Genomic DNA, 23,272 nt, shown 5'->3' with positions numbered 1-23,272 from the left:
GGATACATATATAGGGGACAGAATGGAAGAATATACCTCTGTACTTTAAATGAGCTCAAACTAGAACCACTGAAGGTTTTTAAACAGTGTGGTGGAATGGTCAGGTCTCTTATTTAGAAATTTGACAGATAGGTACCAACAACAACTTTTTTGATGAATTATGAGTAGAAACATGAAGACTGTGGAACAAAAAAGAAATAAGACTTTTGATTATGTAAATTTATCCCTAGACCTCATTTGTTTCCTGTCCCCCCAGACTTGAAATAATTACGCAAAACTATTTGGCCAATAGCACAGACATATTTCTAGCTATTTCTTACATCTCAAATTAACCCATTTCTGTTATTTTATATTTTACCATGAGGCTCAGGGTTTACCGGTACTGATGCACAGGTGTCTTTTTTTTCCCTCTGGCAGCTACATGGCATCTCCCTGACTCTGCCTACTTTCCCTCTACATCTCTGCTCAGATTTCCCACCTGGCATTCTCTGTTAAGCCATTGGTCAAACACAACTTCTTTATTAACCAATGGCACTAAAACATATTCATAGCACACAGAGTGTAATCCCACAACAGACCAGAAGAATATAGATCTTATTTTGGTAATGTAAAATAAAATATTTTAAACTAGGTTGCTTAAAAAGAAAACACATTTTTCACAGTTCTGGAGAATGAGATGTCCAAGATTTAGGTGCCTACATATTGCTCCATAAACATCTCTGCCTTCTTGTATCCTCACAGAGTGAAGAGCAGAGAGAGGGAGAGGGAGTAGAGGTGGAGAGGAAGTGAGTGAGTGAATGAGAGAGAGAGAGAGAGAGAGAGAGAGAGAGAGAGAGGAGAGAGAGCTCACAGGACTCTTATTAGAGGGCATTAATCTTTCTTTCTATGGGCTCCACCCATGTGCCTTTATTTCTGAAAGATCCATCTTTAAACACCATCATCTTGGAGATTAGAAGCTTAACATATGAGCACTGGAGGAACAACAACCTAGTCTCTAGCACCGCACAGCTATTCTTCTAAGGAAAGCCTTAGAGACTAAGCCTGAGCAAGGAACAAACGACCGAGTCTTCCTAGATAATTAAGAAGAATGAACCAGTCACTTCCTGTTATTATGACAAACATTCCACAGGAACAACTTCACAGAGGGAAAGATTACCTTGGCTCATGGTTTCAGAGGCTACAGTGTATAGTTGGTGGGGCATGTTATCCCTGGCCTACGGTAAGGTGGTGCACAGTGTTGGAAGGAGATGGTAGAGCACAGCGGCTCATTTTGTGGCAAGCAGGAAGCAGGTTTTCCCTGTTAACTGATTTCTTCGTTCCTTAATTTTGTCTCAGCTCCCTGCCCATAGGATAGATCTGTCCACAATCAAGATGAGTACTTCCTCATCCTGATTATTATCTATGGAGACATTCCTGTGGGTATGCAGAAAAAGTGGGTTTTAGTATCTCCTCAGTACCTCTCAAATCAATCATGTTAATCATGACTTCCATACAAAAGGTGGCCAAGCTTTGGGGTTTCTCTATGTAAGTGAGAGTGAACAGCTATGATAGTTAATCTTCATTCTCAACCTGAAAGAAGATTGGCGGGTGTGGTAGTTTGAGTGTAATTGACCCCAGTAAGCCCATTACCAGTGGCACTGTTAGGAGATGAGTCTTTGTTTTAGTAGGTACAGCCTGTCACTGTGGAGGTGAGCTTTGAGGTATCATATATGCTCAAGCCACGCCTAGTGTTTCAGACCACTTCCTGTTGCCTGCAAGTCAAGATGTAGCTCCACTCTCAGCTCCTACTCCAGCACCAGGTCTCTCTACACAACACCATGTATTGGTATGATGATAATGGACTAAGTCACTGAAACTGTAAGCCACAATTAAATGTTTTCCTTTATAAGAACTGCCATGGACATGGTATCTCTTCACAGCAACAGAAACCCTAACTAAAGACAGTGAAGCACACTCTTGGTGTGTCTATAAGATCTTTTCATAGTGGTTAACCAGGAATGAAAGACCCATCGTTAATTTGCGCATCACTCACCAACTTTGAGATATGCAGAAACACAAAGACAGAGAAGAGAGGTGGTTCAAGAGAGATAACAAATAGAGAAAGACTCTAAGAAGATGGTTTAATGTATAAAGCCAACCAACAGGAAATTTAAAGCTACAATAATAAAGACCTTGGTCCCTATTTTCCCCCTACCCTGTACCATTTTTTCCAGAGGTTCCCGTTGAAGATATTCAACTAGAAAAAAGTCAATGCATAAGCTTACTGATTTAGTACAACAGGCCAGCATCTCGGAGCACAGAGCAGGGACCTGGGAAGGCAAATAGAATACACACACACACACACACACACACACACACACACACACACATATATATACACAAAANATACTTAGTTGTACCTTAAATTGAGTAGATCAGGAAAAAAGTATGATAATAGTAGTTGAAAAAGTTAAATGAAGGGGTTGAGTTTAAGTTCTATAGAATTTTTTCTCATTTCTTAACCAAACTAGAAAAATTGAACTGAAAGCCAAGGTCAAAACTTCAAGAGAAAAGAGGTTAAAACTATTTATGGATTTAAGAATGATTGATTCTTGAAGGTCTTAAAAGTAATGGGTGGTTGAATGAGTCAAAGTGAGAGGCTTGGCTTTAAACAGAAGAAAGAAATTTTGTTCCTTAAATGAAAGGACGGAGAGAGGAGAAATGCCACTGTATTTATCTACAGATAGTGAGTGGAACAGAGAAAAGAATCGAGAGAATTGATCTCTTTAGTCTCAATTTCCCAATGAGCAAGTCTTGGTCTTTTGTAGATTGCAAGAAGTAAGGAGTGGGGAGGATTTTTCAGAGAGACGTGATGGGCTGAAACAGTCAGAGGAGAGAAGAAAGTGCTGATCCTGGCCATGGTAGAGGTCCGGGCTATCACATGTGCCCTCTGGGTCTTACTGATGGATTTTTTTTTATATTTGGTGTATGTGAATGGCAGACTGAGAGTATAACTCAAGAAGACACGTTCTAAGGATGATTCAAGATCAGAGTCTCAACAGGTTAACTCAGTAAAAGACAGAATCATTGGACATGAGGATATTGACCAGCCCTCAAAACCTACCTTTATGCAGCCAAAAACATTTTATTTTTCTCTTATTATTTAGGGCACTATTTATAATTTATTTACAGTTGTTTTGAACACACAGAAGTAGCAGCTTTCTTTTTATTTATTTATTTAAAATTTTCACCTCCTTTCATCCTCCCATTTCCCTCCCACTCCTCCTCCCCCTTGTTCTCCAGACATAAGAGAAGTCAGGGTGCCTTGCCTTGTGGGAAGTCCAAGCCCCCCCCCTCCATCCAGGTCTAGGTAGGTGTGTATCCAAACAGACTAGGCTCTCAAAAAGCCAGTACATGCAGTAGAATCAAAATCCAGTGTCATTATCATTGGCTTCTCAGTCTGTCCTAATTGTCAGCCACATTCAGAGAGTCCAGTTCAATCACATGCTTGTTCAGACCCAGTCCAGCTGGCCTTGGTGAGCTCCCATTAGATCAGTCCCATTGTCTCCATGGGTGGACACAACCCTCGCGGTCCTGACTTCCTTGCCTATGTTCTCCTTCCTTCTGCTCTTCATCTGGGCTTTGGGAGCTCAGTCCAGTGCTCCAATGTAGGTCTCTGTCTCTATCTCCATCCCTTGCCAGATGAAGGTTTTATGGTGATATGCAAGATATTCATCAGTGTGGCTATAGGATAAAGCCAGTTCAGGTACCCTCTCCTCTGCTGCTCACGGGTCTAGCTGGGGAAATTCCCTTGGACACTTGGGAACCCCTCTAGAGCCAAGACTCTTGCCAACCCTAAAATGGCTCCCTTAGTTAAGATATCTTCTTCCCTGCTCCCATATTGACCACTCCTCCATCTCAACCATCCCATTCCCACAAGCTCTCCCCAATACTCCCCTTTTCCCTTTCTCTCTCCCCATCTCCCCTTCCCCCCAACTCACCCTCATGCCCCTGCTCCCAACTTTTGCCTGGCAATCTTGTCTACTTCCAATATCAGGAGGATAACTATATGTTTTTCTTTTGGTTTACCTTCTTATTTAGCTTCTCTAGGATCACAAACTATAGGCTCAATGTCCTTTGTTTATGGCCAGAATCCACTTATGAGTGAGTACATACCATATTCCTCTTTTGGGTCTGAGTTATCTCACTCAGTAAAGTGTTTTCTATTTCTATCCATTTGCATGAAAAATTCAAGATGTCATTGTTTTTTATCGCTGAGTAGAACTCTAAAGTGTATATGTGCCACATCTTCTTTATCCATTCTTCTATTGAGGGGCACCTAGGTTGTTTCTAGGTTCTGGCTATTACAAATAGTGCTGCTATGAACATAGTTGAACAAGTGCTTTTGTAGCATGATTGGGCATTTCTTGGGTATATTCCCAAGAGTGGAATTGCTGGATCCTGAGGTAGGTTGACTCCCAGTTTCCTGAGAAACCATCACACTGATTTCCAAAGTGGTTGCACTAGTTTGCATTTCCACCAACAATGGATGAGTGTTCCCCTTACTCCACATTCTCTCCAGCATAGGCTATCATTGGTGTTTTTGATTTTAACCATTGTGACATGTGTAAGAAGGTATCTCAAAGTTGTTTTGATTTGCATTTCCCTGATCACTAAAGAGGTTGAGCATGACCTTAAGTGTCTTTTGGCCATTTGAACTTCTTCTGTTGAGAATTCTCTGTTCAGTCCAGTACCCCATTTTTTAATTGGGTTAATTAGAGTTTTAATGTCTAGTTTCTTGAGTTCTTTATATATTTTGGCGATCAGACCTTTGTCTGATGCAGGCTTGGTGAAGATCTCCCATTCAGTAGGTTGCCTTTTTTTTTCAATGACAGTGTCCTTTGCATTACAGAAGCTTCTCAGTTTCAGGAGGTCCCATTTATTCATTGTTGATCTTATTGTCTGTGATACTGGGGTCATATGTAGGAAGTGGTCTCCTGTGCTCATGCGTTGTAGACTACTTCCCACTTTCTCTTCTATCAGGTTCAGTGTGGTCAGATTAATATTGAGGTCTTTAATCCATTTGGACTTGAGTTTTGTGCAGGGTAATAGATATCGATCTATTTTCATTCGTCTCCAAGGTTGACATCCAGTTATGCCAGCACCATTTGTTAAAGATGCTTTATTACTTCCATTGTATAATTTTAGCTCCTTTGTCGAAAATCAGGTATTCATAGGTTTGTGGGTTAATATCCGGGTCTTCGATCTGATTCCATTGGTCAACATCTCTGTTTTTATGACAATACCAAGCTATTTTCATTACTGTAGCTCTGTAATAGAGTTTGAAGTCAGGGATGGTAATGCCTCCTGAAATACTTTTATTGTATAGGATTGTTTTGGCTATCCTGGGCTTTCTTTGGAGTATGTTTTAATTCTTAGGTAACAAAATTCCTACAAGCATTACAATTAATTTTCATGACTTAGTGCAGCAAATTTCCCCTGAATGTTTAAGCAGCTGTCACAACAGAAATGAGGATAGAGTTGTGGTTCTGATCTTTATATAAAGTTACATGACATTTAATCTTTGTAATCCATGTGGAATCTTCCAAATCCTTTGTTGAATCCATGTAGCTATACTGGACAAATCAACGTGGAATTTGATCTCTCAGGTAAGAGAGTCAAATTGGTCTTTAGTGACATTTCTTCAGTTACCTTCATTCTTATCCAGATGATTAATATTTTTGAAAAGTCAGCTATTTTTCTTAACAAGTCTTCAGCTTTCCCTTCTTATGAATAAGTTCAATGGAAAGATGATGTTATCAAGAGGGCTACACATGACTGCTACTTTGACTCCTCTCTCTTCCTTCTCTCCCCCCCCACCTCCCTCCTTGTTAGAGGCTCTTGTAGCCTGTGCTGGCCATGAACTCCAACAGCTCCACTTCAGACTCCAAGGTGCAGGGATTATGATAGCCATGAGCCAACATACCATATTCAATTTCCCAGCTTTGGAATCTTTATCTTTACATAGGAGATGAAAATTCTTTTACAAGTAAGGACCTATTTTAGCTACACATGTTATCTAGGAGAAATGAACATTTTTCTGTGTCTGTGTCACATCCTTAGATTCATTTAACAAATAAGCATCTCCTTGTTGCTGCTCACAATGAGATATGGAATGAGGTGTCTTGTTCCTTTAAATAGTAAAGCAAGATAAATTAATTTGGAGTAATTTCTCTGCCCCTACAGTGGATAGCAACAGAAGGAAGAAAAAAGGAAGGAATGTTAGTCATGTAAATCGATCCCTGTGCTATCGATTGTAGTAAATTGATCCATGGTGGCCACTACTACTTGTAAAGTTATTGATTTCCCTCCCCTGGAACCATTTTCCCCATAAGCATCAAAGGAGATGGGGTAATCAGGTTTGCAGGCACCACTAAGCCAAGACTTGAAATTAAACAACCGCATCTTAACAGCCACTTTATTTCACGTTAGTAAAACTAAGGACAAGAAAATAGTCCTTTATGTGTTCCTTGTCCCTGCATACCATCTAGTACCCTAAAATTATATTTTCACTTTAAAATATAGTAAGTGCCCAGAATAACTGTGTTTTGTAGCTTGTAAGAAAAAGACTTCTTCATGTAAAGAATTCTAGATTATAATTTTCTTTATAGACTTTAGTTCTATAAAAGTTAGTAACAATAAAATAAAATCAAAGTGAAAATTTATAGAAAACTCTTGCTTCTTTGGAAAGGAAATGACACTTTTCAAAATCTACAAGCCCTCAAATTTAAGTGCCTTGACACAATAAGATGTTAATTGTTGTGTATTTAATAGTCCCAAACAAACCTCAGGTGAGTCATCTCCTCTTGAGGGTCAGAGTCACAGGCAACGTTCATCTTTGAGCTTCATGGTCCCCTGGCAGCCCTGGTCCTGAGCTGTCATGTGTGCCTTGTGTGGGTGAAAAAAGTGGAGAGCGACAGCAGCTGAGTGTGTAACTCCCAAGACTGGCAACCATAGAATGGTTCTACATGGCGATGTATGAGGTGTCGCCTGAGCGTGGTGCACATCACTTCTGAAGGTCCTTCACTACAGCTCAATATTATGGTTGCTCATATCGCTAAGAGAAATGTCATCTAGCTTGTTGCATTAAGATGTCACAGTTCTGGCCATTAGAGATCTGTGCTGTGAGGACCAAAGAGATGGCTCTTTGGTTAAAAGCATGTATTAGTCTCACAGAGGACCTGAGTTCAGTTCAAGCACTCACACTGGGCAGCTCACAATTGCCTGTAGCTTCAACTCCAGGGGATCTTATGCTCCCCTTTGGCCTCTGTGGGTACTACACTTACTTGCACAAGCCGCACCACTCATATACATATTTACATAATTAAAAATAACAATTTAACCCCTTTTCTTATAATTAGCGCTCAGAAGAGATGATAGCAAGTCTCATCCAGGAACTGGTTCCAGTCAGAGTCCAGGAGTCTAGGCAGGTGCTCTCTTGTTTGTCAGGAAAGTCAGCAGTTTCTTTTGAGACTTGGAGTGCCCATTGGCTAACTGTATAGAGACAATGAATGTGTTTGTATGTCTCTAGTACTGAAACATGTCTGTTGACCAGAAATAGTTAATGATAGCACCCCCACCTCTAAGATATGTTGAATTTAAATGATCCCTTCTAGGATTATAAATGTATATTTTAGGGAACAGACACATAAATCCAAAAATGTCATTTTTTTCAAGATATAACTGTTATTTCAAGTGACAGAAGAAGTACATTGACCTTTAGAAGTAGGAAGTGGGCGGTAGTCCAGGATAAGGTGATGGGGGTTGGTCCTGTACAGTGACTGGAATGTCAACCAGGAGAGTGTATGTTATGTGCATGAGGGTGTGGCTACAGAGTTTTGAAGAAAGAGGAACTAGTGACTGCTCTCATGGAACTGAAAGGTTATTGGAAAATAATGAAGGTTTTAAAGTAAGCTTATTACGTTAGCTTTACTTTCCTCTTTCATTTCCAAGAATGTTTGATGCCAACCATAAAGGCCAACGCAAGGCTCTTTACATGTACATGTGTTAACTTATGTACCTTTCTATTATCTCTGTCACCCTGCCCAAAGTTCAATACTGGCAGTGTCTTGCATCCTGCCCGTGATTCAAGGTTCCTTCTCAAAGACTTGCAATGCTTTCTCCCATGTTCTCGTACCAGTTAATGTTAGTGGCTTCATACAGTCAACTAACATTAGTCAAAACTCCTCCTCTATGTTCATTTTATTGACCTGACATCTCTACTATGACAGCCTTTCTTATATAATGTGGTAGCTTTCAGAAATACTAACAAATATGTTATATTTTAGAGTTCTTTAGGTACCACAATGTATTATGCCCACCAATAAGCCTGTAAGGAAGTTGTTCTTACCTTCCTGTTGGCAGCTGATGCCCATGAAATGCAGAAAGAAATTTGCCTAGAAAAGAGCTGATGAACAGGTGAAGGGCAAGCTGAACAAGTCAGTGCATACCAGAATGATCATTCTTAAAGAGCATTGCATGTAACCTCATCATGTTAGACTAGTGGACTATGCTGGTTGGGTGTTTTTAACTGTAGACCTTACAAATGTATGTTCCGTTATTGATATTTTGAGGTGTTTATCTTATTAAGACAAGACCATAATAGAGCCTTTGGATTTCTAGTTTGGGTGTCTCTAGAATAGCAGACCACCAGAAAAATTTTATTTAGATGACTATGTTCAGTCAGCCAAGAAATGAAGAGGCTTGCGTCTTAGCCACCGGGAAAATCTGGTGTGCCAGGGGCAACCTCAGTCAATACAGATTACAGAGGCTGGGAAGCAATGGTCAGACTGTGTGGGAGTCAGGGAAATAGACTCTGTTGTGTTCCCCATGACATGCTTTCTGTTATTTCATACTTACAGTCTGTGTTTAAATTAATTACTCATGCCTTTTTGACTTTTACTGAACTACCTATGGGATTCTTATTTTACTTATTTTGACCACTTGTGTTTCTTTCATTTTATTATATGGATGAGTGTATAAAGGAAATACATTATACTTTCAAATTTTACTACCTTGATGTCTAATTAAGGGAAGCACAGTTTCATATCAAATGGCTAATTATATGTTTAAAATTTAAATGGTAGTTTTCCCTTGGACCTTTCTGTTGTGGTTAAAAATTTATAACAATTTTTATAAATCCCAGATATAGTCTTTTATTGAGTGCATGTGTTTGTGAATGTGTGCCTACACATGTATTCACCCAATGTACCCAATGCAATGTATATGTGTATCCTAACATATCTACTTAAATATATGTGTATAATCGATCTATATATTGTATTTATCTCTTCATTCTCCCTTGCCTTTTGTCCTCTTTGTAGTACCTTGCAGGGAACCAAAATGTCTTATAAATCTTACTGCAGATTAATAGAATGTCTTTTTAATTTTTCTCCTTATGTAGCTACTGGTTTTTGTAATGTTTTAAACCTTTTTTATATACTAAAGTCAAGAAAGTGTTTTTATAATTTTTTTCTCTTCAAGTCCTTTATCTACCACAGTTCTGTGATATGCTGACAACTGTTGTGTGTCGGGAAGGGAAGACTGAGATACAATACATGTGATAGAAATTCAGTTCTACTTCTATTTGTATAAAAAAGATTACCGTATCTCTAGCATATGCCAATATTGCCACATTAAGAATCGGTGCCTGAAGGCATGTGGCTCTGTTTCCAGCACTCCATTCTGGTAATTAGTTTAACGGTGGCACCAGCACCATACTATACTTATTGCTTTAGTTTTAATATTGACATATGGGTGGCATAAATTTTACAGTTTTTTTCTTCTTCACAAACATCAGTTGGACTATTGAGGCCTTTTGGCATTTCCTTGTAAACTGTAGACTTAGAGTCATTACATTTTGCAAAGATTTGGTTTTAATTGCTGTATATCCAGGAGCCAAGTAGTAAAAACTTTCTATCTTAGCAATAGTTCATCTTCCAAACCGTAAATATGTATACACTTGCATTTGTTTAAGGTGTTTACTTTCACATTTTCTGTGGATAGAATGTGCCTGGAGTCCAGATGACCCTGAAAAATATATGTTCCCATTCTTCCCATTCCTACACCCTATGATTCTCTTCCAAGACCACTCAGTTCTCTTTCAGAGTTATCCTTCACACAGAGTCAAATTCTTGGAGGAGTCTCCTGGGCTAGCACAGTCTGTTCTTACAAAGAAAACAGGACAGATGCCCTTCTCAAGTTTTTATAGCTCATGCTAGTACAGAACTGTTCTCATATCAATGTATGAAATATGGGGTTCTTGCAACATAGGGTAAATTAATTTGCTAAGGATGAAAGAAATGCAATAGAAGGTTGTTTTGACTGTGTAATGGTTCTTTTCAAGCTGAATAATTAATAGCCACATATTTTAATGGGCAAGTGTTATATCTGATATCAATGGCACGAATATATAAAAAGTTGCCAGTGTGAAATGAGCACTTATTTCAACATTAATGCTCCTATTTTGAAATTTCACAATCCGTGCCACAATAATGCAATGAGTTCCCGTTAACCAGAATTTCCATTGATGGCAGCTCATACGTCACCCGTCATGCCTCTGCCGACTCTGCTGTGGGTATATATGTACATGCACGCTGGGGGCATCTCTCAATCACTTAAACTTGACTCTCCTTTTTAAAACTGTAGATTCCAGCTCCTGGCAATTGCAACTCCAAAAGATGCAGCCAGCAGAGCTTCTGTCTTCTTTGACTAGACTTAACTAATCACTGTTCCACTCTGCAGGGACACAGTTATTAGCTAGTGCTTGACTCCAGACACTGTGATTCAATTACTGGCCAGCTACGTTTAGAAGCACAAGCCTTGGTAATTAGCAGCAATTTTTTTTTGTCTTATCCCCTCACAGCATGTGAGCAGTTGACTCTAGCAGATGCAGAATCAAAACATAAATAAAAGGAGCCCTTATTTATCCTGGATCTATAATTGTTCCTGGGGGTCACAGAAATCTCAGCAGTTGGTACATGGAAAGTTTGACACCTAGAAAAATAGGGCAAACGTGTTATTTCTAGCACGAAATTACGTGAAGAATAGCTTTAAAAGCATAATGTAGATTGTATCCTTTTTAAAGAGTCAAACTCCAGCTGCCTATATTATCTATTTAAAGATAGCTACCGCTAAAAAGATAAGCCCCATCACTTTTTTATTAGTGAAATAAACAGGCTAACATTTAGAGAGATCATGGAACTTGTTCTGAGGTCACGTAGCCAGTTAGAGCCCTGGACTGGCCTGGTACTCTAGCCTGCAGTGACCCAAACACCAAGTCTTCTGCAGAAGGGAATTTCAAATTGGAAGAGACACAAATTGCTAATATTGTTTCTAGTGGTACTGTGCTAAATCAAATCAAGATGGAAATGGTTCAAGTAGGTAAGGCAGTGTCATTTGCTTTTCCAGTTATGCTCCTATGGAAAAAAATTGAAATCCAGGTATTGAAAAAAGACCACGAAGCTAGATTTTGATAATTTTGCATAAAAATATTTGAAGACCACACTCTCAGCTTTGAACTTGGGTGAATATATATTTAATGACCTTCATTAGAATGAACATAAATAGCAAAGATCTGTTTTACACTGTGTTGCCACACAATGGGGTAAAATATCCTTTTTTTTTTTTTTTTTTTTTTTGTTTAGAAAGACCTTTAAATCTAGACTCCACACAGGCAGACAGAGTTGAGGATGGTACCCAATACAATTTAGATCCAGTGTGCTCCTCAGAGGTTCATGTATGACAATGGGGTGCACCAGAAATAAGCTTTAGAAGCTAAGGCAGTGGGTAAAAATGAAGTTAAAGGATCATCACAACCAGAAGAGACTGAAACAAGCCCTGTAGGACTGTGAGCCTAGCACCTTCCCAGAACCTCCTTTTCATGTGGAACCCAACGCTGTGATGCCATCTGCCACGAGGCCCTCCCCTGAGCTGTGCACCATGCTCTTCAAACCCGAGAGCTGTGAGCTAAAATGAACCTCTTTTCTTTTTAAGGGATCTAACTTCATGTAGTTTGTAGCCAAATGGAATGAGATAATATGTCCTTGATTCCTAACTCTCAAAAAACATGTTATTTTGTAAAGCCTCACTTGACAAAACTAAAATCTTCTAATTTCATAAATTACATATTCCCTAATGTGAAGTAGAAGATGGATCTGGAGACAGGGGACAGGGAGTCCTAAGTCAAATCACCCAGGATAGATGCATGGATCCTAGGGGCTAATCATTTTGAATAAACCTTTGAGTTTCAGTTCCCAAACTCCACAAACTAAAGAAACATCATTATCCCGAACCATCCATTTTATGTAAGTTTGATTCCACCTGTAAAATATTAAAATGTTATCTTAAAATAGTGATATGTCATCCAGACTACCTGTGCACGTAAGTCTGAATTTATCTAGTATTGAAGTGAAACTGTGCTAGTCTAGGTTAAAGCAAATGTAGAAATAACTAAAATTTAAATAAATGTCCTAGAGCGAGTTCATAAGCAGAAGCTACAGAAAATTTCCTTCACTATGAAAAACCCCACATAAAATGACTATGACTATTCCTCCTCCGCAATTGCTCATCTGAGGTCAGCATGTTCTTCCAAGGCAAAAGCTAAACCTGCATAGTACTGCCGTTCCCACTGACAAAACTATGATAGCAGATAAGATCTTGTAGGGTAATATATTCAAAGTGCACTATGAACTACAAAACAAGCTGGTCTTTTCTTTTTTTCTTTGTTTTAGACAAGGTCTAACGACCTAGCCCTGCCTGTCATGGAACTCACTTTGTAGATCAGACTGACCTTAAGCTGATAGAAATCTGCTTGCCTCTTTCTCCTGAGTGCTGAGAATAAAGGTGTGTGCCGCTATGCCTGGCTCAAAATAAAATTTTAGACACACTCCACATCTACCACATACACACACACACACACACACATGTACACACACATCCCCCCCCACAAACCACACCCACATCACACATACATACATACACACACGCACACAAACACACACACATACACCCCACCCTCACGCCACTTGTTAACACAGAATAGCAGGACAAACACTGGTGTTGCTTTGGGAAATGGGTTTCCTCTTGACTATTTACTGACAATGATTTTAGGCAACTCATATAATTCCTCTTTGTTTCATCTGTTGAATGGGGACAACTACGAATGGAAATAATAGCAAATAAAGTGCAGAGCTGCAGGAAGAAATGGAAGTGACAGGCTGAACTCCTTTGTTAAGTGCATCACAGCAACCAATGGCAAATACTACGGTCCACATCTGTCCTGAAGAGTCTCCATTCATATGAATACATCCCCTCATGTTGACAGTCCAGTCGTGGCTTCTAGCGCATGTGGCCATAGAAGTCTTCCAGTTTCCTTCACTGTTTTTTTCCTTAATATTCATTTTTACTTAGGAGAGAGAGAGAGAGAGAGAGAGAGAGAGAGAGAGAGAGAGAGAGAGAGAGAGAGAGAGATGCTGTATATATGCAGGTATGCAGGCGGTACCTGAGAAGGCCAGAAGAGGCCATCGGATTTCCTAGAGCTGGAGTTACAGGTGGTTGTGAATGGCCTGGTGTGGGTGCTAGGAATTGAATCTGGGTTTGAACCTGGATTTTATGGAAGAGTAGAAAGCACCACTGAGCCATCTCTTAAGTCCCAAGTTCCTTTTTTTTCTCAAATGCCTTCCCTCTAAGGCAATGTAAACATTTTAACTAAAGAATTCTTGTATTGAATGCAGTAGCCTGACTTGTATTATAAAGCCTACCTTGTTACTCAGCTGTGTGAAACTGGGGAGGATATTGAAATCTTCCTCAGCCTCAGTTTTCCCTTCTTTAACATGGACTCATGTGATGATTAAATACAGCAATGATCCCTGTGAATTACCAAGTACAGTTTCCTAAGTATTGGCGTTTAATGTTCCCCGAGATAAAAATATGTGATTATTATTTATTGTAGCTGGAGTGAATATCTCAAGTACAGTGTGGTCTAATGATTCATTTATGGGACTCAGGCAAGTGTTGGAAGTTCTCATCTCCCTTTCTCAGCAATACACAATGTTGATGTTTTCCTTTATTGGATTTTAAAAAGTATCATTGAACTTATTTAAGCATGCTAAAATTTTTATGCTGAATTCTTAGAAATAAAATGATGTTATTCTTTTGTATTTTCTTCAGAGCAATGCCAGTAGTGGACTCTGTCACCATTTATTCTAAAATACAAATCATTGGGACTGGAAAGATGGCTCAGTGGTTAAGAGAATAAAGCATTGTTTTGCAAAGAGGACTCAGCAGCACTTAACCTAAGTCCCCAGCACCCATATTAGTGCCTTATAAGTGATGTCAACTCCAACTCCAGGGGCTCTGATGCCTTCTTCAGGGTTCTGTGGACACCATGCATCCATATACTCATGGTTAAAAAATAAAAAAAATATTGAAAAAGAAACTTCACAAAATTATATGTAAGACTAGAAATAATATGGAAATTAAAGTGGTCACACACAGGCATGACACTAAATGAACTCAGTAGTTTTCGTGTGTATATACACACATATCTACATATGGATAACATTAATAAAGAAGAGGTCATGAGCTTCAGATAGGGCGATGGGGACAAAGGAGAGTTGGAGGGGTGTGTGAGAGAGTGAACATGATGTGAATACACTCCATGTATACAAAATTCTCAAAAAATAAAGTTTTTTTTTTAAATACCTAATATGTGAGACTTAGAAAGGAGCCAATCTGGTGACACATTGCTTGGTGACTCTGCTCCCAGTGATGGCCCTTGACGCTGTGCTTTTACTGGAAACAAAACTGAAAAGTGTTGGCATTAGTTCATGTGGCTTGAGGGTGGCTCTGTTTAATGCAGGTTAAAAAAGGGAAAGCGCTGGTCATATAAAACAGTTGCCTGCTAGCTTCTGTTTTCTCCTGCCCATTTAAATATTGTACTTTATTTTTGAGATTATAAGGGTAATTGTAACATTTTTCCCTTCATTTTCCTCCCTCGAAGCCCTCATATTTGCCTCCCCTACTCTCCTGCAAAGGCATGGCCTCTTTTTCCACTAATTTTTATTGCATGCGTATATATGTACATATATTACATATATACATACATGTATACTCCTAAATATAACCTGCTTAGTCTGTATAAAGGTACTTGTAGGTATAAGTAGGCGTACATGTATATTTATTACATATATATGTATATATTATAAATATACATACAAATATATTTCAGGGCTAACCATTTGGCACTGGACAAGCAATTGGTGTGCTCGTCCCTGGGGAGGACCGCTTCTCCTGCTCCCAGCATTTTCAGTTGCCTGTAGTTCTTTGTGTAGGGTTGAAGCTTCATGGGCTTTTCCCTATCCACTCCGTCGTATCCATTGATTCTAGGCAGGTATGGAAAAGAAAACAGAATAAAGTAGCAAAGGAATAAAAATAAGGTTGAAAATCTGTTGTGCACAGAATTTTATTAGAACCTTTAATGCAAAGAGCAAGTTCCCAATGTGGCTTAACGCTTTACTGTGAATTTTAGTGGCTTTCATGGTGTGTGTGTGTGTGTGTGTGTGTGTGTGTGTGTGTGTGTGTGTTGGAGGGGATAAAAAGGAAAGGGGAAGAGAAAGGAGGATGGTTGAGAGAAAGAGAGAGCAAGAGGGAAGGAGGGGTGGGGAGAGAAAAGACATTTTCTCTATTTTCTTCTTACCAACCGCCCCTCCTTGCCAGTGGGCAGCACCCACACACAACCAACAGGAAAGGACTTCTTTTCCTGCCTCACTCGTGTTCCCCTTCCTTCTTTTTCTTCTCTGCTAACATTCCTTCCTCCCTTTCACTTTATATCTTAGTTCATTAGTTAATTTATGAATCCCTCAGATTTCACGTGGAAACATAACGAATCACCTGAATTTTGGTACTACCTTGTTCCTGTGCAGCTCGGGGGGGGGGGGTAAAGCAGAGCTGCCATATCTGAAAAGGTCATGTGGTTTTATCATTACCCTGAACACATCTAAATGTATAGAACAGGCAGCTACAAAGCAGCATCGTGTGATTTATTCAGAGCTCACCGCCTCTGATCTGCCCAGGATAGTGTTTAATAAAATACTGCTTTGTGTTTGCTCAGGTTGAAATGGCTTGGGAGAGCTAGAATTAGAGCGAGTGACTAAGTGTATGGGAAGCGGTATGAACTAAAGAGTCAAAGCAGTTGAATCCCAGGAGAATCAGCAGCACCGTAACTCCTTGCTGCTTGATCACAGAGAGCTGTAAATTCCCAGTCAATTCTTTGCATTCACAGATTTGGAAAGTTATGGGCCATTTGAGGGGAAAAAAAAAAACACCTCTATCTCTCTACAAATTACATAATACTAAACCCATGTTATTAAACAAATGATTCCTCTCCCTTGCCTCTATTGGATTTCAAAGTTCAGTACACATTCAAATCATTCAATTTTGATATCACTTTTGTGATCAAATGTCCTACTTTTTAAATGGAAAGCTCAGTTGGCCATGTTCCCTGTTAAGTTTAAGAAGCTTTTATCATTTAAATAAATTAAACCTTCCAGCAGGTTCTTCAGAACACAATGAAGCACAGCAGAGAAAAGCTTAAAGGAAATAAACCTTCTTGCTGATACAGCACAGGCTATTATGCATGCTACCCATAATGTGTAGCAAGAAGCAGGTGTAGCCTGATGCTCGAGTTGCTCTTCTTACTTCTGTCTTTGATTTTTGTGGTGTTCAGTAGCAATTTGATTTACTATGAACAAAAGATGGCCCGAGAGTACATCAAGTATAAGGTTTTAATACTGAGGGGATTTTTTTAAAAAAAAAGGTTTGTTTTAATACTATATTGGCAATCACAGATTTATATTTTTCTTCATTTTCTGCAAAATAATGATCCCTTTGTGGGTCATTTTATCACTAGCTTTGTGGAGTATCCAGTGTTATTTCAAATGCAATATTTTGTAAAATTAATCTATATAGCTTATATCAAATTATTAGGATACTTTTTGCTACCTGTAATTACAAGTCCATGAAAGATTCAAAAGCATTATAAGGAATCTTAAATATTTGCAGGTTTTCTCTCTGCCTAATAAATAGTAGTCAGAATTACTTTATCTAATTACTATACTTTATAATGAAGGCTTTTGTTGAATAAAATCTATCAGTCTTTCTATTGTAGTATTTACTTGAAACATTTCATTACTTGATAAAAATGTCAAGATAAATATTTCCATTAAAGGAAGCATTCAGTAGACCTAATTAAATGTTGCAATGGTTGTATAAAAAAGTTACCATATAAATGTAGGCTCATAAAGTTATCTTTAAAACTGCTGTGGGACAATGATCTTGTACTCTGTAAAGATTTGTCACTTGTATTGGTTTAATAAAATGCTGATTAGCCAGGAGCCAGGCAGGAAGTATGGACAGGGCAACCAGAACAGGAAAATTCTGGGAAGAGGAAAGGCTCAGTCTGCAGTCATCACTCAGATGCAGAGGAAGCAAGATGAGAACGCCTCACAGATAAAGGTGCCAAGCCACGTGGCTGACACAGACAAGAATTATGGGTTAATGAGAACTTAAGGGGGAAGGTGTGTAATATGAAGGCTGCCTCTGATCCAGTAAGCAAAGAGTTTCAGTCCCATTCTTTTAGGGTGTTTCTCCACAGCCAGTCTTCTGTAAAGGGTACTTTTGGGGTATGGAAGTGCCTGCATCTCTCCACGCCCCATCCATTCAATTATCCAAAGATCTCCCATGGTCTAAGGGGCAGCACTATGTTGCTCTGAGTGACAGCAGAGTGAATGGTTAGGATGATATAAGGTTCAAGTCCTTAGATTTGAACCCTAGCCACTTGCTAGCTATGCGGCCTAAAACAAACCATTTAAATTCTCTGAGCTGGCAGTTGCTCCTCTGTCAATGAGACTAATAGGACCTGTCTCACACAGAATGGATGGCAGTTGAGTGGGGAGACACAAGCTTGAGAGGGACTATGTTGCTATAGGTAAACTTTTTTGATGACCTTTACATTGAATTGATTTTTGGTTCCATAGTAAATTATTTATAATTTAGTGAATGCCATCAAATTAAATACTTAAAAAATTATGTCCTGGCTTGAAGTACATAGATTATTATGTTAGGCAGTTGATCAAATGCATGGGCCTTGCTAGTATCTAGGTTTTAATTTAAAATGTATGCTTTGGGGGTGTAAAATTTTATAACCCTCTCTTCCCAGCCTGCTTTCACAGGGCTCAAGACTGAACTGTTAAGGGATGAAGGTGGCCTCACCTATTTCAGAACCTCAGGCTTGTGTTTGAGGTCTGGAAGTCTTGTGGTTACTACTCAAGGTATAGGCTGTGCTTGGTGTTCAGGTGGATGCTTCACCCCAGTCCCTGGCATCCATATACCCAAAGAGTCTGGTAGAAACTCCACCCCAAGCCCCCTCTCCCATCTCCCTCCAAACCCTGCTGCATTTCAGAAAGCCAACCAAATGATGACCTTTCCCCCAGAGACTGTCAAGACCACTCCCACAAGGTACTGAAACTGCTCCCCCTCAACAAAAACAGATGCATGAGTTTCTGGTCTTTTTTTTCCCCAGTCTTTTTGTTGGGCGTTTTACCCATTAAACCTGGGCTTTTCTAATTCAGTTTTATTTGGTCTGATTTGGATTGCTGCGTTGGTGGAGAGGCTTATCGGGGTGTAGAAACTTTTCACTTGGTCGCTCATCTCCTCTATGTGTGGCTTATTTAAAGGTCTGAATATTTTTGTAGCAGATATTCCACAGAGTGCAATGTCTCTTCCTACCTCACACTGCTTTCTCAATATCTGGCTTCTGAGAGGCTGAAGTCCCAAGTCCTGAGCCCATTTGATCCCCATCAATGCTTATCTAGCTTATAAAGGAAGCAAAGATTTGAACCTTCAGCCTCCGCAGGAGACATGCCGTTATTTTTTTTTTCTTTTCTTCCCAACATGCGTTGTAGCCTTGAGAAGGGATGTGGGTTCGGCTGCTCCATCAAGTCCAGATAAGAAGTCAGGGCCAGTCTTGATGTTCAAGTTCTCCCAAATGTAAGAAGCTAGATGTATCTACTGCCTTATTACCTCACCCTCTGCAGTAGGGAAATAAAGAACAGCGGTGGTGTGCAGGGCAGATTTCTGCTACCCAACATCTCAAACTCCACTTCTTCCTCGTTCCAAATTCCTTTTACTTTCTCGATGGCTACATATACTAAGCTAATCCAATTCTACTTCATTTGTCTTCTGATGCACACAGGATGTCTGGCCCTCTGCCAGGCCTCTCTTTGTGCTAGGTATTTTGGTATTTGGAGCCTTTGTTCTCAATTTAATATTAGCAATCTGAATACCTTTGTCTGTTTCGGTGGGTGAGTACGAGCAGCTTTGGTCTAGAAAAGCCCTTTTTATCGGTATTTTTCATAGGTATGTTCAAGCCTAAATCACTCAACATCTTGAATTTGAATTTGAGAAACACAATAATAACGGTGCATAATAGTTAGCTATGATATGGGCAATCTTTTAAAAAAAATGTTTCTGAGTTCAGATGCCCATAATTCTCAATCATCAGAGCTACCAAGTGTGGAGATTCTATAAACTGTGAGGTATATGATCTATCAAGAGGGATATCAGGTGGACTCACAAAAACACAAGACTATGTTAAAGTAAAACGTCATGTGAAACCAGACACTTCCCTGTGTGCTCTACTCAAGGAAACAATGTGTACTTGTTTAGTGTAACCCACACGTTTTGTGGTTGTCCTGTGACATGCCTGCCCTGCCTGTGTGTCAGGTACTTGCTCTCTCCACCGAGGTTTGAAGTGAGTTCTCTTTCCCCTCATGTCGAGGATCACACTAAGGCTCTCCCTGCTCTAGGCTAGGTCATTACTTATTTAAAACAGTGTCCTGGGGGGGGGGGCAGTTAGACAGGGACCTGGAGAGCCATTTGTACCAGGCTTCCTCCGTCAGCTCACAGCAGCAACACGAGTGGATAAAAATAGTGTGGCGCTTTCCCTGCTGGTGGCTGTCTGATCCCAAAGGGCGTTGATGCCCTGCAGGCGTGTGGCGTGCTCTGTTTCTGTAGGAAGGACGAGAAGTGTGCCAGACTCTGGGAAGAGTTCCAGCTAAACTTCTGTAGCTTTGGTGTGAGACTTTGCGATCAGTGTCACATCTGTTAAAAAAAGACGCAACTTCATGTGCCACCAGAGAGGAAAACATACGGTAGCCTTTCCACGTAATTATTGAATTTATAATATTTATTTATGTTAAATTACAAGTTAGTACCACTTGATAGGCTGGCGTTAGTGCACCAGTCTCCATTTAGAAAAAGTGGTATGGCGCAAACGGAGGATTGCTGCCAACTTGACTTTTGACTTCCCCGCTGACGCAGGTCATCATTCAGGTTTCTTTCTGACATAAAACCTGATTCTATATGTTATACCTGGGGGCTGAGGAACCTTTAAAAGGTGATAAAATTGTTTACGATTTGGAGGTGTTTTGAGTCCAAGGGGAGAGAACCACCATATAGTGAGGTCTGTTATGTGTTGGGACTAAGGGCTTCACAAGAGTTTTTACTCAGACAGCAAACGTGGGGATGGTGAAAGAGAGAAGTCATTTTGTTTGGGTTGTGAAATTGTTTGATTCTGAAAGTGCTTTATATGGTGAAACTCTTCTTAATTTTCCTCTCAGATTCCACCTACGGTTACTTTGTTTTTCAGGAATCTGAGGGGGAAAAAAAACCCTCACTAAGTTAACTTCTAACTGAAAATACGCCCGGTGATATCTCATACAGCTCGGTGGTATCTCATACAGCCGATCATTTTCATTGTCTTTTATATGGTCACCACAGTTTCTTCTCGACATTTTCGGGAGATTCTAATGGTACACTTTGCAGCAACTTTAAGGATGTGTGTTCATTTACACTTGCTTCTTAGAAATTTTTCCTCATGGATTCTTGATCTTCACTTGTGGACACATACATAAATGTTCTTACTCTCCAGCCCCTCCCATGGAACCTGGTTATGTCACTGGAGGACTTGGTACCTTTTCAGTACTCACAAAGCCTGGTGTCTTATCCATAAACAGAGGATAATATTAAAGATGGTTTTGAAACAAAGTTAGAAAAGGAGAAGCCATACCAAAATGAGGAAATTTAAGTACTCTATATTTGTACATACACAAATGCACACATACTAGTATATATATGCTTTTATGTGGGGCCATGAAGTACTTTTACGGGGTGTGTCAACTGCTTTTCTTCTGCTTGTATGTAAGAGAGTAGTCAGTGTCCCTGTGTTAGATTTCAGGTATATTGGATTGCTATATGGTATCTGAATAATAGCTTCTTCCTTAAGAAAGGGGTGTGTGGTGTGTTCAGATGTTCCCTGTGTGGTGTGTACAAATGTTTTTGTGAGTGTGGTGTGCAGAGATGTTTTCTGTGTGTGGTGTATACACATGTTATCTCGGTGTGGTGTGTGCAGATGTTTTCTGTGTGTGATACATGCAGATGTTTTCTGTGTGTGGTGTGTGCAGATGTTTTCTCTGTGTGGTGTTTGCAGATATTTTCTGTGTGTGGTATGTGCAGATGTTTTCTCTGTGTGGTACATGCAGATGTTTCCTGTGTGTGATACATGCAGATATTTTCTGTGTGTGGTACATGCAGATGTTTTCTGTGTGCGGTGTGTGCAGATGTTTTCTTTGTTAAGCAAAGCACACCCAACACAGTATCACACGAGTATAAAGTTGTCTGCTTCTGTAACCATGGTTTAATCATCTCTCCCATTCCCCAGATCATCTTCCGTAAAATTAGTGATGTGAAGAAGGAGGAAGAGGAGCGGCTGCGGCAGAAAAATGAGGTGACTCTCAGCATCCCTGTGGACCACCCAGTCAGGAAGCTCTTCCAGAAGTTCAAGCAGCAGAAGGAACTGAGGAACCAGGGCTCAGTGCAAAGTGACCCTGAGAGGAGCCAGCTTCAGGTAGAGAGCCGCCCTTTGCAGAACGGAGCCTCCATCACAGGTACCAGTGTGGTCACCGTGTCACAGATCACCCCCATCCAGACTTCTCTGGCCTGTGTGAGAACCAGTGAGTCCCTTAAGCAGAACAACCGTGACGCCATGGAACTGAAGCCCAATGGCGGTGCTGAGCAAAAATGTCTCAAAGTCAACAGCCCCATCAGAATGAAAAATGGGAATGGGAAAGGGTGGCTAAGATTGAAGAACAACATGGGGGCTCACGAGGAGAAAAAGGAAGACTGGAATAATGTCACCAAGGCTGAGTCGATGGGGCTGTTGTCAGAGGACCCCAAAAGCAGTGACTCAGAGAACAGTGTGACCAAGAACCCGCTAAGGAAAACAGATTCTTGTGACAGTGGGATTACAAAAAGTGACCTTCGTTTGGATAAAGCTGGCGAGGCCCGAAGTCCTCTCGAACACAGTCCTATCCAGGCAGATGCCAAGCATCCTTTTTACCCCATCCCTGAGCAGGCCTTACAAACCACACTGCAGGAAGTAAAACATGAACTCAAAGAGGACATCCAGATGCTGAGCTGCAGAATGACTGCCCTGGAAAAGCAGGTGGCAGAGATTTTAAAACTACTCTCAGAGAAAAGTATACCCCAGACCTCCTCTCCAAAACCCCAAATGCCACTCCAAGTACCTCCCCAAATACCGTGTCAGGATATTTTTAGTGTGTCAAGGCCTGAGTCACCTGAATCTGACAAAGATGAAATCAACTTTTAATATATAAATATATATACATATATATTTGTCAATATATTTAAAATGGTATATACATCTATATACATAAATGTGTATATATAGTATATACATATATATTTTCACTTGCTTTCAATATGATGAACACAATATGGATTTTGATATGTACATACTGCATGTCCAGCTGGATTCTGGCCTGCCAAAGAAGATTATTCAAAACATAGATATTGCTTGTATATTATGCAGTTGACTGCATGCACACTTTACATTTATTTATAATCTCTATTCTGGAATAAAAAAAAGTATGAATTTTGTTAACTAAGGCAATGTAATCTTTGAAGAATCAGGGTCCAACCTGCCAATGTTGCCATGACAAACTTGATCTCAGGCTGAGTATATCGAGCTGTCATTTCTTCACTATTCTGTTTATTTAAAATTATAGATTAATGTCAAGGGAGAGTTCAGCTTCTGAAGCTGTCAGACCATTTTACAATCTCATGCCATAGGGTAATTTTCTGTAACTTAGTGTTA

The 23,272-nt window shown here is 39.8% G+C and overlaps 1 protein-coding gene across 1 annotated transcript in view; it reads left to right on the top strand.

Annotated features, from left to right (window-relative positions):
• The window catches only part of Kcnh5 (potassium voltage-gated channel subfamily H member 5), a 291,745-nt gene extending 268,980 nt beyond the window's left edge, over positions 1-22,765 (top strand). The window contains exon 11 of the mRNA XM_050153729.1: positions 21,818-22,765. Coding sequence (XP_050009686.1) covers positions 21,818-22,765 — 948 coding nt within the window. The remainder of the gene's footprint in view (positions 1-21,817) is intronic.
• The last annotated feature ends 507 nt before the right edge of the window (positions 22,766-23,272 follow it).

This window comes from Alexandromys fortis, unplaced genomic scaffold (genome assembly GCF_014885135.2).
Source record: "Alexandromys fortis isolate MF-2015 unplaced genomic scaffold, M_Fortis_MF-2015_v1.1 scaffold_82, whole genome shotgun sequence".
Classification (NCBI taxonomy): domain Eukaryota; kingdom Metazoa; phylum Chordata; class Mammalia; order Rodentia; family Cricetidae; genus Alexandromys; species Alexandromys fortis.
Note: the sequence above shows the minus strand (reverse complement) of the source record. Positions and strands in the feature narration are given on the sequence as shown.